Here is an 18,422-nt window from a genome sequence, read left to right on the forward strand (position 1 = left end):
GGACCGGATTTATGGTAAATAATCACCAATTTAACCCGGAGTACACATGCTAACACGAAGTTAGCTAAAGTCAGCTATCTTACAGCAAAAGAAAAGCGCCACCTACCGATCTTTGTGAAGCTTCAAATGCCGGACAAAGTTGGACGTCGTGGCATCTCCATCCGATATTCTCTTCTTGCATGTTTTACAAGTTGCAGTTCGGTTTTTAGTCGAAAGTTCATAACCTACGTAGCCAAAAGAAATTACTCGCGGAAGCATATTCGAGCGGTTACTTCGTATTTTGTTCCCTGAGCTCTGCAGCGTTTTTTAAACGTCCAAATCCTGTTAATTTGATTGGTTGTGCTGCAGCTACGTACACATACATACATAAGGAGAGAGGAAAACCGTAGTGACGGTCTGCGCATATTGATACGGAATGAGTGAAATTAATTAATGATGCCACTTTATAAATAATGTGTTTTAAATTTTAAGACTTTGAGTAAAAAATATCAAGTCTTTTCAAGTAAACAGCTTCAAGTCGAGTCAAGTCCCAAGTCAATGGCATGAAAGTCAAAGTCAAGTCCGAGTCTTTGAGCATTTTTTCAAGTCAAGTCTCAAGTCGTGATTTTAACGACTCGAGTCTGACTCGAGTCCAAGTCATGTGACTCGAGTCCCCACCTCTGGGAGTAACCTCACAACATTGAAAGCTCAAAAACATTGTCCTGAGCCATATGCAACGAAAATTCGTTCTGTATTCACCCTGTGCATGCAAAATGACAATAAAGTCAGTCTAAGTCTAAGTATTGCAGCAGGTCTCAATCCTATCTGTTAGCTTTAGCATATGCGACCTAATCTGGATGTCACAAAGACACCAAGAAAGTTATTTTCAGCAACTAAGATACTAACTACTTATAAGCTTCTAAAAAGAACATAACTTCCAAAATTCACTTAAAGCAGCTGGACAGCTTAGCAGAGATGAGAGTGGCAGTAGGACTCTATGCAGCCTGTATCATATGCATGTGGCTTTACATAAATCCATGTGTAGCTCGCCTCAATAACAAGGACATCTTAGAGGATGAAAACTGAGCTTCAGTTGCCTCTTCACCTGGAGCTCAAGCTGATAATTAATGACAGAGCAACAAATCCCACAAGACATGAATTTTACATCAGGTTGTTTATAGGCGCTCGTGCTGTTTCTGCTTGATTCAGGGTTACATGATGGCAGCGTGGATCGTAAAGAGTAACAAGATAACTCACGCACTCCTGAATTTGATGCTAAGGAACATGCCATCATTCCTTCAAAATAAAAAAAATAAAGTAGTAAAAAAAAAAATTTAAAATTCTCGGGCTGACAGCTTTATTGACATTTGTTCCTTAAAAGAGCCATGGACGAGAAAAGCTCTGCCTGACATATCTTGTGTCTGCGTGGGGTAATTTATGAGGCCTGAAGAAACCGAACACTGTGGAGCAGCAGGCGTAACACAGTCACAACGAGACAAGTCTGATTCAGGAGGAGGAGATGGCAAAGCAGCTTGCTATACAGACACACGCGTGCGGACAGGAAGATATATGTAGAGACAGAAATATACTTGGAGCAAAACACTCCAAAACTCCCTGTCATGTACACCTACGAGGTCCACTAAAACAGTCTCCTGCCATAATCCAGCAAGTAGAACAATTAAGGCTGCTCCAAATCCCCTGACTTCTTTTGCTTCAGACTCTATTACTGCTGCCAAACATGTTTTAGAGCGTGGAGCACAGGCTTAGCGCGTGATACATCTATAAATGTTCACAGTCTTCAAGTCTCACCTGGAGGTGTCATACGAATATATAAAAGCAAAGCAAAGCTGAGCAAGATGCAAGGCTTGGTTTAGCCAGAACAAGACAAAAATAAAAAACAATAGACAAACTTCTTTCTATGTGGAAATAGGTCTGGATTGACCGAAAGAAAAAAAGTAAGTAAGGTAAATGTTAGGTCAAACGCCTAATTTAAATTTTTAATATCCATTAATTAAATTCAAACTTTGAATCTAAACTTCAGTCTATAATCAACTAACAGTGCGTACTTTGATGCACTGTTTTTGAGTACTACAAGCAAGATAAAGGTTGGAGATGAATCCTTTGATCCAAAAAAGAGCATAATCTTGTAAGTCCTTCATTTTCTGTCGGACTCAAAACTACAACATCTACCAAAGAATCATCAAAGGATGATCAAAGTAAACTCTTTATCCGCACCGGTTCCAACCCAGGATTTCAAAACACAGGGAGTCTAATATCTTGACAGGTTGGTGACCAGCTTTATCTGAAGGCCTGGCCTGAAAATGAATAAATTAAATTATATATATATATAATACTTCCAACTATTTAAATTATGTATATAAATTATTTAAATTATATGTATATATAATTTATTAATTTTTTTAAATAGTTGGAAGTATTTTTTGCATGAAACTTTTTCTATTTGTCTTAATAGGTGCACTCTACATATAAATTGAAAATTTATTCATTTAACACATTTGTAATCCCCCTTGTGTCTACGTTTTACATAGATACTGTTTGGGTCAATTTGGCCCGGCAGTCAAGTTAAAGTGCAACAAAAGATAAAAAAATGTCCAATTCTATATGTTTCCTTGCAGCTATAAACCATATTTCACCACACACACAAACACACGCCACACGCCTACATGCACACCCCGACACACACAAGCCCACTTTCTCACTATTCTCTTTACTTCACTAGGAAACTGTGAGAAAGCAGGTGTTCACACAACTTTTGACAAGAACCTTTTCTGTTCCTGTGGACAAACTCCACCCACACTGAGTGGACACTCAGCAGAAGTGGAGGAAAACATAAATACTCTCTGCATGACTCATTTATCTTGATTTTAATCCGTGGGTCAATTTGACCCAGAACAGTATTTGTGTCTCAGGTTCAAATATAAATATCACCCGTTGAAAAAAAAAGTGTAATATAAAAAAATTTACCAAAGATCAATTTCAAGGTAATTATTGTTTTTTTGTGTATAGGATTTTTTATGTGGACATAAAAAATGTAAATTCCATTTTTTATGTCCAAATGAGTAAATGAATAGGTTGTCGTCATTGATCCTTAATTTCTGAGAAATAAAAAAACATCACTGCACAAATATTGATTGAAATAGTTAGTATTGGAGTTAATAATCAGATACAAAAATGTTTTGGAGGAATGTTTTGGTTTCTGACACTAGTGCATGATTAAACACTCCCCGGGTCAAATTGACCCACGAACATTATTGCTGTACCTCTGAAACGAACATAACAGGAGGGTTAATCAAGAAGAGTGAACTTATCTACTAATATCAAGCAAACCTTTTAGCAAAACAAATATAGATTTAACAAATTGCACATGATTACAACTCATTAGTTAAAAATTTACAAGTAAATTAGCAAGACCGGAAAAGGTTAATGCAAATGCAATTTTCAAAAAATTGTAAAAGATTACAAATTGAGAGGTGTAAAAAGCAGTTTAATGATTTGAAACTTTTCAAGTAATTTAGAAAAAGAAACAACTATGTCTGAAATTGAGAAAAAATTATGTAGTAGTGAGCCATTTTTCTGCCAGCTGATGTGTACTTGAATTGAAATACATCAAGAAAACTCTGCATAGTCAAGAAACTTTGTCTGGGATCTCATTTAAATATGGTATAACGGAAAATTTAGCTGTTTTGAAACAGTAACTTTTAAAAACCTCGACACCAGTAACCAGCCAATGCATATGTGGAAAGAAAAATGCCACTTTTCCCCCCCTTTCCTAACACAGAGCCCACTTATTGTTCAGTTCTACCAGAATGCTCCAAGGAGCTAAGCCTTTTGAACAAAGCCATCAATTTTACGCCTCTCCTCTTTAAGGTCTCGAATCAATGCTACCTCAAAGACAAATTCATTTTCCCCTTTCTCTCCTTGTTAGTTTGAAATGTTCTCTGCAATTACTGGCTAAGAAATCAGTTAATGCCTTTGTACATCACAGAGAATGCATTACCGATGTCCCTATAAGTTTTTAGCTACAACCTTTTGGTTTTTTTGGGTGGTGGTGGTGAAAGGGGTGTTTGACACATCTGAGGAGGTGTACTCTCCCAATATTGGCTTGTGTTCGCAATGCATTAGCAGCCTGCTAATGTTTTTGCTAATTCTCTGTGAATTGTTTGGAACAATAAGTAGAGAGATCAATACGTGGAATGACCCGAGCTAATCGCCTCAACCGGAGGCCAGAATTGAGCAGCCTTCAGTGTTACGCAACCCCTCCTGCAAGGTAAAGGAGCAGACAAGTTGCTGAAGTCAATTATCTCCCGCTTTGATCACGTTGCCAAAACTCTTCTAAAATGAGCCCATATCACGCTGCTGTTCCAGCGTCTCTCTAGTAAGAGATTCTCCGTCAAGGTTGATGCCGCTGACAGAAAAGGACGGCGACGCCTGCTGTTACCGACAGGAAATAAAAGCAGAAAGATGCTCTGGTTTTTCTGTAACTTCCTTCTGTGGTCGATGAATCTTAATGGGCACAATTAATTTCCTTTATGCCTCAAGTGCTCCTCAGTTTCAGAGAGTGAGACATTATTTCAGCACGATTAGACTACCCTGCAGAGTACGTTGTTTAATTCAGCGACATATCACGGCCAGCAATAATTCTTAACAGCTTCACAGTACAGAATTAGAGGTGTAGATCTGGGAAAAGGGGAAAAAACTAATAAACAAGGACCAATTATTTTCAAGAGCCCTTTATAGAACATACTGTTGCTGCCGCTGAGGATGGCCTTAGCATATTCAGATCTGTCTCCTTCAGAACACAACATCACTAAATGCTCTCATGAAACACATTCAGTGATCCACTGTGACAAGCTCTGCAGAGATGACAGGTTTCTGAATGGATCCCCGTGTCACAAAACCAGCTCTAAGACTAATGGGCGATATCAACAACTGTGTTGTGTTACTACAGCAAGTGGCGACGCCGAGCCTATGTGGCATTTATGTTTACCCAGGCATTACAGTAGCTGAGAGAGCACATTAAACCCTTCACTGGAAATGCTTTGTGATGGCTACTTCCCTCCTCTTCCCGAGACTCTTTAGAGACACAGAGGGTAATTATGATAATTCACTTGTTAATTACATTTACATAAATCAGGACGTGAGCAGTTGAGCTAGCAGTTTGCACGCATGATGAACTCATCAAAGTTCGAGTAGTTTTCATATCAACTCTAACATACTTTTAATTGAGTCTTCGGAGATTCCCGGGAAAACAGCGGGAAAACAAACAAGATCTGGTGACATGAGGCCAAAGTTCAGGAGCACACAGTCTCCATTCTAAAAATCAACCTTGCCCCATATCTCTTTCTTCAGTAGCACAGGTCAGGAATCGGATTTCAGGCCCTATGGCAACCCCTTTCCAAAATATTCATAAGTTTAAAAAAAAACATAACTAGGACTGCACAATGTTCAGTCTTTGCAATATCGATAAAGCAAAAAGGACTGATAGGTTACCTACAGTACAAGGTGCAAGTCGATATCATTAAGTGTTCTAATTTGTTGAATACTCATGTAAATGACCAAAACAAAACAATTTAAAAATAATGTCATAGCTCCACTTAACCTTAGAACTCCATAATGGCAAGCAAGTGTAAACTTCCAGTTTTCTCTTAGAAATGTTGCCTTGTTCACAAGAATCTTTTCAGAAAGGACACAGATTGATGAGTTGTGGAAAAACTGTTTTCATGAAGAAAAGTTTCAAACCTAACTATCATTCTATTGCAACTTATATACTTGTCTAAGTAGAGCACCCAATCTGACTCCTGGCCCTGGGGCCCGCATGCTCATAAACTGACCCTGCTTAGCAAAACTATATTCAGGTTTTTCACAACTGGCACAGAAACCAGAATCCTCTTCAGAGTGAGTTGTAGCTCAGTTATGTGTTTTATTGAAACAGTTCTTTTCAATTATATTTATTGACTGTATACAGAAAATATAAAGTGCAATGCTGATAAGCTATACTGTTGTGTATCTCACTTGTGTTCTTTCGTTGCATATTTAAACATTGTTTTAATGTAAAATTAATTTGTATAATATTTCAGTGTATTTGTCATTTTTCTTCCTAATTTTCTTCCCAATTTATGATTGATGCTTGTGATGCGTTTTATGAACTGATGAATAATTTTCAATAAAAAATACAAATAAATCTAAGGATATTTCACTGCTTCTTTGGAGTCTGGACTAATTAAAATAAGCCTAAATTTCAGAATCTAATACTGGGTTATCCAACTAATAACAATTTAAGATGTTTTGTGATCTGAGATAATAATATTTTCAATCTAGAAACACAACAAACACATACATGCTTGTATGTATGTTCTTCCACGCCTGTGGAACATAAATGTTCTTGATGGATATACGGTTAAGGTCAAAATTTAAAAAAAAATGCAAACAGCGTTGAATTAAATTCATTTTACTGAACCAAGAAGTCTGTTTTTGATAGGAAATGAGGCAGGCATTTCTCCTGAGCTAATGAAAAATGGAAGAGTTCTATATACTTTTTTCCATAGACGATGGAAAAAACTTTTTGGCAGTTTCTCTACTGGATTCAAGTCAGCCCATTCCAAACCATTAACATTACCTCCAGTCAAAAGAAATACATTGGTAAAGTGAAAAAAAAAATACTTTAAACCTAATTCTGCCTGGGGTATGACTTAACTGTATTCTTTGATGCATAAATAATAATTTAAATTTTGTCATTTGGGTTCCAAACTGACACTTAAACCAAAAAACCAGCAGCATATTTTCTCTTTCATGTGTTTCAAAACAAAGGAGAAAAGAAAGAAAAAACAGTATCTATCAGAAAAAGCCCCATCAATTTAAACTTAGCTTATGTAATAATGGCAATTAAAATATATAGTCAAATAGAACTTGATCAGTTGATCACTGCATCAAAGCCTGATCTATGAGAATCCAGTGGCCAAACAAAGCTATAAAATGTATAAATTTCACTACTTTTGGAAGACTGTGGCAATAAAAGCTATAAAATATAAAATGTTACTTTCTCAAATTGATTTTTGTATTTGTTAAATAATATAATAAGAAATATAGTCTGAAAACTCAACAATTTTCATGCTCAAAACTTTTTAGAAGAACTTTAATGACAAATACGTAAGATGTATCACAAATGATCTCATAATCGCAATAAATAATATCACCACTCGATGATTCTTTAATAAGCAGCCCAGTCGTAACCTGATATCCAACAGTGCTCGGAAGAGGGGCAGCAACCCGAACCTCTATAACGTATCATCTAGTCAGGTCAAGATTCTTGTTCCCCCTCTTCATACAGAAGACTTATGGGATAAATTGGCTTCTGTCAGGTAATTAAACCCATTATCGGCCTGATGTAATGTCCCTGTCTGATGACACATGTCGCCTCTCAGCACTTCACAGATTAATTTAAGCCTGTTAACTGCCTGACAGGATTCTTCACTGTAATAGATCTCCTTTTCCAACCATTTTTTTCTCCAACAGATGCGCTGTGTGCTCCATAACTCGCCATTGAAAAATATTAGCTCACAATAGGTTGCCGATTATCACCTCATCTATTACAGAAAAAAAAAAAAAGTAAAATGGTAACAGCAAAAGTTGAAGAGGTAGTCATGGCAACACATGGTGCAATCCTGAGGCGGAGAGGAAAGGATAACCTCTGTCATACTGTGCACAAGCCTTTTCCTACATGTTCGCAGCATGAGAGGGAAGTTCAGGGAGGCGGTGTAGATAATGGTTTTGGATAAGGCTTGAGATTGAAGAATTTGATGGGGTCCAAGCATCAGCTGGATTGAGTGGCTTGTCTGCCTCGTGGTAATAAAGATGCGCATTTTTCATGTTTTTTTTTTTTTTTTAGCTGCGCCTCAACCCTACAGAGAGTTGTCCCTCATTCCAAGGTGAATCTGTAATTTCTGTCTGCAAATGAGGCCTTTCCCCAAGAATAACACAAGCCTCTTTCCTTGATCACACCTGAATTGTATCCAGAATTAAAAAGCAGCCATCTGTGACATCCCAAGCCGCTACCAAACAATAGAGGGGTTTACACAAAGACAATGGATTATACCTGAAAATGAAGCAGTCCCTCACCTTCTGCAGGATCCGGCGGCCCAAAGTCTAGGTCGTAACGCAGGACGTAGAAGTTATTCCACACATACAGCTGGTTGTCCCGGGGGTTGTAATCCACGGCGGTGATGTACTGGTATTCGTTGGGGAAGAGGATGTCTGTGTACTCGCCCTGGTTCAGCTTGGTGTTGTAGATGTAATCGATTTGGCTGCGGCTGGCCTCGCTCTCGTTCTCCTCGTAGGTGGAGCGCACAACGTGCAGTACGCCGCACACCATAAAGGCGTTGGAGGCCGAGCGCTTGTCGTATGCTGTGTCCCAGGTGTTCTCGAAGCGTAGGGTGTATGGGTTGAGCTGGCTCACCACTATGCGTCCATTGTTCTGCTCAGTGGCATAGATCACCCACAGACCCCTCTCATCCACCGCAAGGTCAATGTCTGTCTTGCCGCCCCAGCGGTAAGGTGAGGTGTCATGGTAGTTGGCATTGTTCACAATGGCCTCTCCACTTTTGATGCGCGTGCGGAGATCAAACTTGACAATGTTACGAGTGCGTTCCTTGTTGAAGAAAATTGCACCATCGTAGGCAACAAAGCCAGTTCCATCCACACGGTGAGGCAGTTTGTACGTGGTTGTCTGGCGACCGTTTTTGAAATCCTCCAGGGAGGCATACTCAATGAGTGTGTCCGTGCGGTAGGGCGTCCAGGGCATGAAGAAGACCTTGTCTCCAGCCTGGAGCGGGTCTTTGCACCACGAGCCCGCTTGCTGCTCGGCCTCGAACAGGAAGGTTGCAGCTCCTATGCCCTTCAGAGTCCCCGGACAAATGAAAACTGGTGACAGAGAAGAGCAAAACAAAAATATAACAAGGCAGAATATTAAAAACCTCAAATGTTACATGTTTGACAGGCACAATTTTCCCAGCTGTGCCACTCAAGTACAGGACAAAAAGATCAGGGACTTTGAAGCTTTTGACTAGTGTTTTTGTACTAATGAGAAGGGGGAAGGGGAGAGGAAAACAAATGTACGTGTCAAAGTAACTACTCAGGATGAAAAATGTGAGGTTAATAGAACTTGCTTCTCAAGGGGCTGCTGCTACACTGTACCGGGGACAAAACAAATAAAATGTGAACCGAAAAAGCTTTAAAGTCCTGCAAACGAAAGACACGGGAAGTGGCGAAAGGAGAATTCACAGTGCTTTGTTTCGTGTGCTTTTTTTTTTTCCATCCAACACCAGCCTTTCTTCAAATGTCAAATGCCACATGAACAGCTGGGTACAGTGGCTATAAAAGTAAAAATAGGCTGATTAAAATGTCAGGGTTTTAGGAGATTATTAAAAATAATTTCCAAACTTTTTCCACCCTTTGTACAGTAAGTATTTTTTTTTTTACAATTCAAATGAAAAATATTCAAATCCTTTGGAAAATGTAAAAAGCAAAAGGGCTGGCTTAATAGGTATGCACACCTAGAATCTCATACTATATTTAACCACTTTTTAATTCAATTCCACTATTCAGTATTCTTGTGTTTACAACTCCCATCAGTTATAGTGAATCTGATGGATAACAAATAAACTTCAGCCATATAAGGAAAATTCTACTGACTTTGCTCAATTCAATCCTCTAGCTAAAGTCAAAAATATGCAGAGATGTCAGAAAATATCTCATCATACATAGTATCTGGTATCACAAAGACAGTTGTCAATAATTGCAGACAATATAGACAACAGATCCTTGGCAAAAAATGCATGTTTCATAACTGATAGAAAGACAAGACAGAAACTGGTTGAAGAGGCTGCCAAGAGTCTCCAGAAAAATTTACAGATTAGGGTTAACTGCAAACATTTCTGGTTTGTCCTTGTGTTTAGTTCTATTTTATATGTGGCAACAATTTCTAGTGTGCTCCACATGTCTGGATTGATCAAACTAAATCAGAACCTTTGGCACAGTTGAAAAAGTTCATTAAAACACAATCACTACAGTGAAATATGCCGGTGGCAGCATCATGCTTTTGCTTAGAGTACTAGACTTTTTGGGAAGGTGGGAGACAGTTTTGAGCCTAAACACTTATGAGTCAAAGCTCGAAGATTATAGAATACAAAAAAATGGCTTCACCAGCAAAAATTTGGTCTTAAAATAGCCAAGCCAGACAGAAATCTCTGTGATCGCATGAAGAGAGGAGGGACAAAAGATGCCCTTACAATCCGATTTTGGTTTTGAGAGAGTCTACAAGGTGTGGAGAGGCCAAAAAAACAGAGAATGCTGAAATTTAATCATAAATGGCTGCAGGGATTGAACAAGCTATTGGTTTCAGAGTTGGTACTAAACCAGGTTATTCCAGCTTTTATATTTTTGTTTATATTTTTCTCTCAAAAGTAACTTTCTCAATTAAATTGTACAAGATAAAGATCACACTTAAGGTAGAAAACGTTTTCGAGTGATTTATCATGGTCTCATTAATTATGCCACAAAAACCTGGCATTCTAACAGTGGTGTATGCACTTTTCTATATTCACTCTACATACGGACACACTGCACATGCACTCTCACATGACTGAGGGTCATTAAGTAACAAGAGGGAAAGGGAACAGACTTTACATCTCGTGGTAAGAGCGAACAACAGGTTGTCAGATGGTGGTGGCGGTAGCAAAGCAAAGGTAAAACAAACTAAAAATAATGAAAGTGGAGGTTGAGGGAATAAATAGAAACAACAGAGGCAAAGGATTTTCACTACTCTGTGGCAAAAGACAAGATTAACCACTGATGGGTGAGGGAGGCCACGGCAAAGTTCCAATACAAATTAATTTGTTCTGGATAAAAAAAAAAAAAGGAAAGACAGGGACATTTTGTTTCCCCCGTCCTCAAACTTTTTTTTTTGTTTTTTCGCAGGCGGTGCCAAACTCACTCAGCCATCACTGCTATTTCACATCACGTGCTATGGGTGCAGCAGAACTCAGGCCAGGCAAACTGAGACTGAGCCAATTAAGAGGTATACACACAACTAGTCATTCTTCGGAGAAGTCGGGGAGTGGAGGTTACACTGCTTACGAGGGGGTCCGAGGAATGAATGGACACCAAAAACAGTTAGTGTTTTATTTCGTATTGAGAAGAGAACTTGGTCTGGTGACCATGGTTGTCATTTGAAATTTCTGCAAATTGTTTAGGTTCCATGGGTGCAAACCATCCTCCTATGGGTTTACAATTTGACAGGAAAAGGCAATCAGGAAGGGAGGAGAAAGGTGGAAGGGGGTGGGACGTGAGGGGAGCTGTACTCAACACCACAGAACAAGAGGCCAAAAGGGTAGGGGGTGTGGAGGGGTAAAGAGAGGGGAAGGACCAGAGCACTCATTTACCTTTTTGCTCCACTTCTATTTCAGGCATTGGAAAAGAAAGCAAAAAAAAGAGTGCAAGAGGGAGAGAAATGTTATCATGAGTTAATTAGTAGATATAAAGAAAGAAAATTATTTGGAGGGGGTGAGAGTGAAATGAACCATTCGGCTGGCTGGGATAGAAGATCTTAGAGGAAGAGCAAAAAAAAAAAGAAGTTTGTTAGAACGATGTCTCATCCTAGAAATAAAAACAGAGAAGTTATGGCAAGAGACAAGCCATGTATCGCACTTCCCAATAAACTACTCATTTCCATCGCCTTTATCTGCCAACAAAACAACAGTTTGTACAGTAAAAGCTGCATAAATTCTTCAAAGAATGCTTCTCCCCCTAAGCAGTAAGAGATGGAGAAAATTTATAAAACAAAAAAACCCCTCCAAAGTCTGGGTCATATTTAGATGGAGAACAGTCAACACAGCATCGGAGTTATTTCTGGCATGTCTTGGCTGAGGGTGGAAATTGTTCAAACTTTTCTAAACACAAATGAAACACTGGATTTCTAGATCTGCTCGCCCACATACGTAAAACACAACATTAAAGTTACCAATGCTTAAACGAGCTGGCAGCGCACGGGGTGACTGATGGTACAGTCAGCCTAATGGGCGTTCTTTAGAAATGCAGCTGCATGTGCTTCGGTGCTTTGGAGAGGCTGGAGACAATATGAAAAAAGGTTAAAAATTGAAGGAAAAAAAATAGAAAGAATTAGTACGGGTGGGGAACAGGAGGTGAAAAGAAGGTCTGTTTGAAAGAAGAGGGGAAAGAAGAGTGAGTATTTCTAAAGGTTTACATTTCAGCACTTAATATATGGAGTAAGCTCAGATAAAGCTGAGTTTATGTGAACTACTCTAGGCATCCATTTAAAGCTGAATTAACTATAAAATAGCGACTGTTATAAACATATTAGCAGCAAAGATAAAAAAAAAAAGTGATGAGTAAGTGTAAGAATTCAGTTTAACCTCAGGAAAAATGCAAAACATTCTTTTAAATTTTAGGCCATTTAACAGATTTTACAGTAAGATCCTTTGTGTTATAGGTCAACAAGAGCACTAAATAAGGCCATACATTCTGATTTCAGTAAACGAGAATCCAAAAGTCAGCCAACGGAAACTGAGAGAAAACATTGTGTCTCCAACCCTTATTAATATCTAGTCATGCAGATAGCTTCAGCTTTATTTGTCAAGCTGTAGAAATATATACCCCTGAGATTTTCAACTAAACCACAAATATGTAAGACCGAGTTTATAAAAAAAAAAGGAAAAGCAGAAGCTATTTGTTCGGTGGAAAGTAGTTCCAAAGTAAACTGATCACAGTAAGGTCTGAGGATTAACCGCAGAACCAGCAATGCTTTTTAAGAAAAGATACGGCCAATGAAAAACTCAATTTGATCTATATGAGCGTCATACTATAAACCAGAGATGCATTTACTGCCACTGAAGCAGAGTCTGGGATAGACGGCGATGGGGACACATCAACAACCATTTATCACGTCTAAGTCCCCAGTGAAATCCCTCAGTGGAAATTGAATCATGTGGAACCTCTGCTTCAATCTGACTCGGTTTTGCTTTAGTGGTTGAAACTAAAATGATACATGACTAAAACGTGAAGATTTAATTTAAAAACCCCAAGCCAAAGCTAAACTAAAAACACTGCAAACTAGAATAAATGATATCTTACGCAGCCAGATAATGTTCACAGCAATCCATGAAGACATTTACAGTCATCTTTTCACTAAATTTAAAGCTGATGAATTTAACGTGCTGATTTGTGTTGCTGTGCTCAGCTTGCACAGTTACATAAAGAAAATTAAACTGACTACAACAAAATTTTGAACCTTGCAGTAGATTTACAATCTGTTAGTGAAAGTTCAGCTCCCACTGTTGATAATTGGCATGCCAGTAACCAGGCTTCTATGTCGCGGTCAGGTTCCAAATGAGCATGCAAATTAAGCATGTTTCTATTAGTGTTTTTAGAACACATAAACAAGGCTGAGCAGTGACCTCGGTCAGCGTTATAGGCTACCGACTGTTACCGGGAAATGTGATAAATAGGGTGGAAATTTGCTAACAGGAAACAAAAAAAGGAGAAAAAAAAACAAAAACGCAAAAAAGCTTTTGAATAACTTTTTGCAGTTTGGAGCATTCTCTATGCCAGTCAGTGTTGAGCATGTTAATAAGTGGAAACTTTTGGTCAGTTAGAGTTATAGTGCAACTATGTAATAGATGCCTTTTGGGAAGAAACTGTTTTCTGTAGCTTATTTGTTCATAAGTGGTTTTAAATTACCATTTATGTGTAATTTTTCTGTTAAATACTCCTAACATACAACTCTTAATGTGGTGATAATTTACTTTGGTAAGTTGCAAGAACATGGACATAACCATGTTCTTGCAACATGGTTATGTGGCAAGAACCATGTTGGACAGAACAACATGGATAGAAGATGGACAGAACATTTGCATATTGGTTCTATCTTGAACATTATCTAAAAAACAGTTAGGCCATTTTCATTAACCAGTAAGCATTGACTTAAAAATAATGTAGGCATGGACCAGGTATACCAAAGCCTTGTTTTCAAAACTGGTAAAACCATATATCATGCCGTTCCTGGGGTTTAAACTACATTTAAAAAGCCAGCAGACTCCTAATATTGCTGAGAATTGTAGGTTACCATAATGTGGAATAGCTTTTCCTTCTCTTAAAAAAAAACAAATTCAGCTGTTTGTAAGTATTTTCAGTTGCAAAACCCCGTTTTTGAAAGATGTTATTCCTGCATTCTATTAACATTACAACATTTAAAAGCTATAGTTAAGAAGCTGCAACATTTAAAGCAAAAAGGGGTAATACTCTACATATCTGAATCAAGATTAAACTACAATAATAAATCGTATAGATAATATTAATACAAATAAAAAAAAAATCTATATTTTGTTTTAGCAGTAGTGGGAATGTTTCTTTTCTGTTTTAAATAAATTCAATTAGATTGTGTTACAGAACTTTGTTTGATTTTTGTGTAAATACCATGGGACAGTGAAACATTTGTTTTCTTTCTTATTTATTATGCTGTATGACTCATACCATTACATGCCTCCCTGGGTGTATGTTTTTTTTTTAATCAACTTCTATTTTGCCATTTGTTTGGCACTGACTTAAAGCCATCAGAAATCTGCATTATTATATAAAATATCTTACATCTCAAATAAAGTCAAGTAAAATCACATCTGCATGACTAGACTTCAAATAAGGGAACAGGAAAAATTAGTGTTTTTTTAAAAAAATTTTTTTATAACTGGATAAACAAAACTTTAAATACCTAAGAAACATCCCAAGTCCTTCTAGCTTTAGGTCATTATTAACACAGTGTTATTCCAGATAAAAGAGTTGAAGAGTCATCTGTAAGAACTAATAAAAAGAGGCTGCAGTCACATCAGACATTTGATATTACACAACAAGATTTCTGTATGAGATTGGGGTGGAGATACTTACTATAGGGAACACACTCATACTGGACCTCTAAGTACTTGTAGGTGCCAGGGCATGGATCGGGAAAGACATCAGAGCCAGTGACAACCACACACTGCGTACGGTTGTTGCACCTAGGGGAAAAAAAAGATTGACCAGAGATTTCATCATGACTACCCACAGTAAGAGACAACATTAACAACACAAAAGGAGGGAGCGCTTCATTGTAACAGCCTCAGTGACATTGATGAAATCCCGGGCTTGACTGTTACTTATGCATTCTAGTTTCAAACCTTGGCGAACGAGGAGGGAGAGGAATGAGAGCATTAAGGGGCGAGTAAATGAAGGCGATGGCATGAATGACAGAGCATGAGAGCAGCTACAAGGCATGTCGGGAATTACTGTCTTCAGGCTGCTATTGGAAGAGAGGACATTCATTAAAACACACGCGACAGGTGGTGGTGACATGCGCTGGACTGAAATGGGTGGCCTCGAGTATAACAGAGCAGCTCCTCTGCATGTATGCCCAAACAAGACATGAATGTGTCAACTCCATGAAAGGTTATTTGCCTTCCAGCATGATATGGTGTCCCTCAGTGAAATAACAGTATGATGTGTGAATTGTAGAGACATTGGGTATGTGTGTGTGTGTGCTAGCACATGTTTCTGGGTGTTAAAAAAAAGTTCAAGTCAAGAGGCAGCAAGAGGGAAAAAAATTTAATATAAAATAGAAGAACAGCAAAGATCGAGTTTGTGTAAATACTGTATAGGGTGAAATTGGCTCCACTTCAATCGAGCTCTCTTCAGGCCCAGGGATTGAGAATGATGTCAGCAAGAGAGGCAAACAAGATGAAAACTGGCACCAGAAAAGAACGTTTAACAATGTGCAGGCTTGAGATAAATATTAAAAAAAAACAAAACAAAACAAAAAAAAAGTCAGAGGCAGAGATGCAAGTTGAACATATATCTGAACAGGGGACAACAGTAACAGTAGCAGATTTAGGACAATTTATCACTGCAAAGTGCTGCACAGAAAACAAAACAAACATATAACAGATGAACAGAACTACCCATCTAAGAATAAGTTAATGAATATTAAAAAGCAAGTAAGCACACATGTAAATCCATCATGAAACTTTGCTCAGTAGTGAACATGCATTTTCTTTGCAGCACCCTGTACTTCAAAGTTAGTGCCATACAACTATTACACCTTATTAAAACCATGCACAATTAACAAAGTACTTTTAGAAAGAGCCAGCTACGGTCTAAACTTGAGTGCCAATATATTGCCAGCTGTGCTTATAGAGAAGCAACTTTTGTAGCTCCAGCATAGCAAATGTTCAAGAGAGCTGCCGCAAGGGAGAAAGGGTCACTGCATGAAAGTGTGATCTGATTGACAGTGTGTGGGGCATGCTGGATCACCTCAAATACACCCAAAAATGTTCCACTTCATTCAGGGTGCAGAGATTTTAAAGTCAATAGCTGCAAGTGATAGGAAATAGGCTTTGAAATATTTGAAAAAATATTGTCTCACTGTGTGATTGTTAATTTCAATGTTGCAGACAGAATGGATAAAAATTCAGGTAGAGTGCTGATCAGCAAAATGAAGCATAATTGGGCAACAGATGATTATTTGGTATGTGTTGAAAATGCATCAGCAGGCAATAATGATATCAGCCAAGGCATTGTGATGGTTCAAGGTCAATTTGAAACAATGCTTTAGAACAGAATAAGAAGCTTTCATCAGTTTTATATCCCTTTTTTGGCAATATTTTGGGTAATTGCTGACAGTGGCACATAAGAAACAAACAACCCGCAAAACATGGAGAATATGGTGAACACACCTGAACTGTGCATTCACCAACAAGAGAAACCATTAGCTGCTAGCACAACTAAAGATAGCATGTGCTTTACAGCTTCTCTGTAGGTGCTAAACCAAAAGCTGAGTCTTTGATCATCTGTAGTTCAAACCATAAAATACTTGATTAATCTAAACTAAAGTGGATAATGCTCCACCTTAGAGATTATTTTTATATTAATAAGACCTTATTCTATCTGTGAAAATGCAAAATATTTATAATTTTCAATCCTAATTGTCTCTTATTATAAGGATTAAAATGCACAATTCATGGAAAAGAAACAGAATTTCAAAAATCTTTATTTGCATTCTTAGATTTACATAAAATATGTTTAAAACCTTGTGAACATCATGCATAGTCTCAAGGGTTAAACGTTTCTGTGCATCCCTATGGTGTTTTGTTCTTTTTAAATGTGTCATTAAGTGTGTTAAGGAAGCAACTATTAGCTTCATCTCAACTAGCAGGAAATTTAAACTCCAGATAAATTATAGAGGTGGTGATACATAAATAATACAAAAAACACTGAATATTCATCTACAATTTTTACTGTGGTTGACTTTGTGCCACACTGCAGCTGACCTGCAGGACAAAAGAACACACAAAGGCACACACCTAATAAATATTCACCCAAGCTTCAGCTCTACTTCTGGTTTCTAGCGGCTCCGAAGGGAAGCATTTCTGGCTATTTATGAGTTCTTTTTGATGTGAGCAATGAGACCAAATCAAACTGTTTAGTTTGCAGCCCAGAAAACTAAGGCTGGGAGTTAAAAGACAGGAAAAATGTTTTGTTAGATGATCATTCTCTGTTGGTTAACCAGTACAAGAAAACACCTATCATATTACACCATTTGATCTTTGGTAAACATTAAATATTGATTTGTATACATGTAAGAACCAAAAAAGCTTTTTTTCCTTCACTAAAAATTCTTTTAATGCAGGAACCATTCACCGCAGCGTTTTCCTTCACAGTAATTTGGAGATGGCTTCGTGTTTTAGGAGCAGGTGTTGTTGTTAAGGGTTCTGACAGTCTGTTTATAACAGCAGCAAATCCCAGCGTGCGATCTGCACTGAACAGTCTCACGGCAGTCAAGTGTTTGAATTCCACTCGCTTTCTCTCAGAGAGCTGCACCTTTGACCAGATAAAAGATTCATTCTGGTAGTTTTAAAGGGTCAAAGAAGAGGTTGCGATTCAAATGAAGTAATGGAAGGCAGAGAGACGAAAAGTGTATTTAGATCATAATTTTTTACAAGTGAACAGTTTTTGCACCTGCTCCGGTCGAGAGATGGAAAGGTCAAATTCACAGTCCATTCACGGCGCGTTTCCAAAGGAATGAGGACCTGAATATTAAGCAATGTGACCAGAGGTTGCGGCACTTTCTTAACAAAACTTTCAACTAAACGTTCTTCTTGACAAAACCCTTTGATGTAGCTGTCGTGCAAAAATCTATCTATTTGATTCCTGTCTAGTAATTTTTGTTGTGGAGGGGAAAAAAACTGTTCTTGACGAATGCTCTCTGTCGTAATTTCCAGAAACTGCCAGTCTGAGATGCAGACCTCCAACTGTTTCCATCTACCCGCTCTTGTTTAATGTGTTTGTTTATCCGTCTGTGGGGCTGTTGCCTTTTGTTAATCCTGACA

The 18,422-nt window shown here is 38.1% G+C and overlaps 1 protein-coding gene across 9 annotated transcripts in view; it reads right to left on the reverse strand.

Annotated features, from left to right (window-relative positions):
- The window catches only part of adgrl2b.1 (adhesion G protein-coupled receptor L2b, tandem duplicate 1), a 130,948-nt gene that overhangs the window by 54,393 nt on the left and 58,133 nt on the right, over nt 1-18,422 (reverse strand). For 8 of the 9 annotated variants that reach the window (XM_028020815.1, XM_028020819.1, XM_028020818.1 and 5 more), the window contains exons 4-6: nt 14,950-15,059; nt 11,436-11,450; nt 8,116-8,916 (exon numbers count right to left, since the gene is read on the reverse strand). In XM_028020815.1, coding sequence (XP_027876616.1) covers nt 8,116-8,916; nt 11,436-11,450; nt 14,950-15,059 — 926 coding nt within the window. The remainder of the gene's footprint in view (nt 1-8,115; nt 8,917-11,435; nt 11,451-14,949; nt 15,060-18,422) is intronic. The other variant, XM_028020816.1, reaches the window with a different exon arrangement.

This window comes from Xiphophorus couchianus, chromosome 6 (genome assembly GCF_001444195.1).
Source record: "Xiphophorus couchianus chromosome 6, X_couchianus-1.0, whole genome shotgun sequence".
Lineage (NCBI taxonomy): Eukaryota > Metazoa > Chordata > Actinopteri > Cyprinodontiformes > Poeciliidae > Xiphophorus > Xiphophorus couchianus.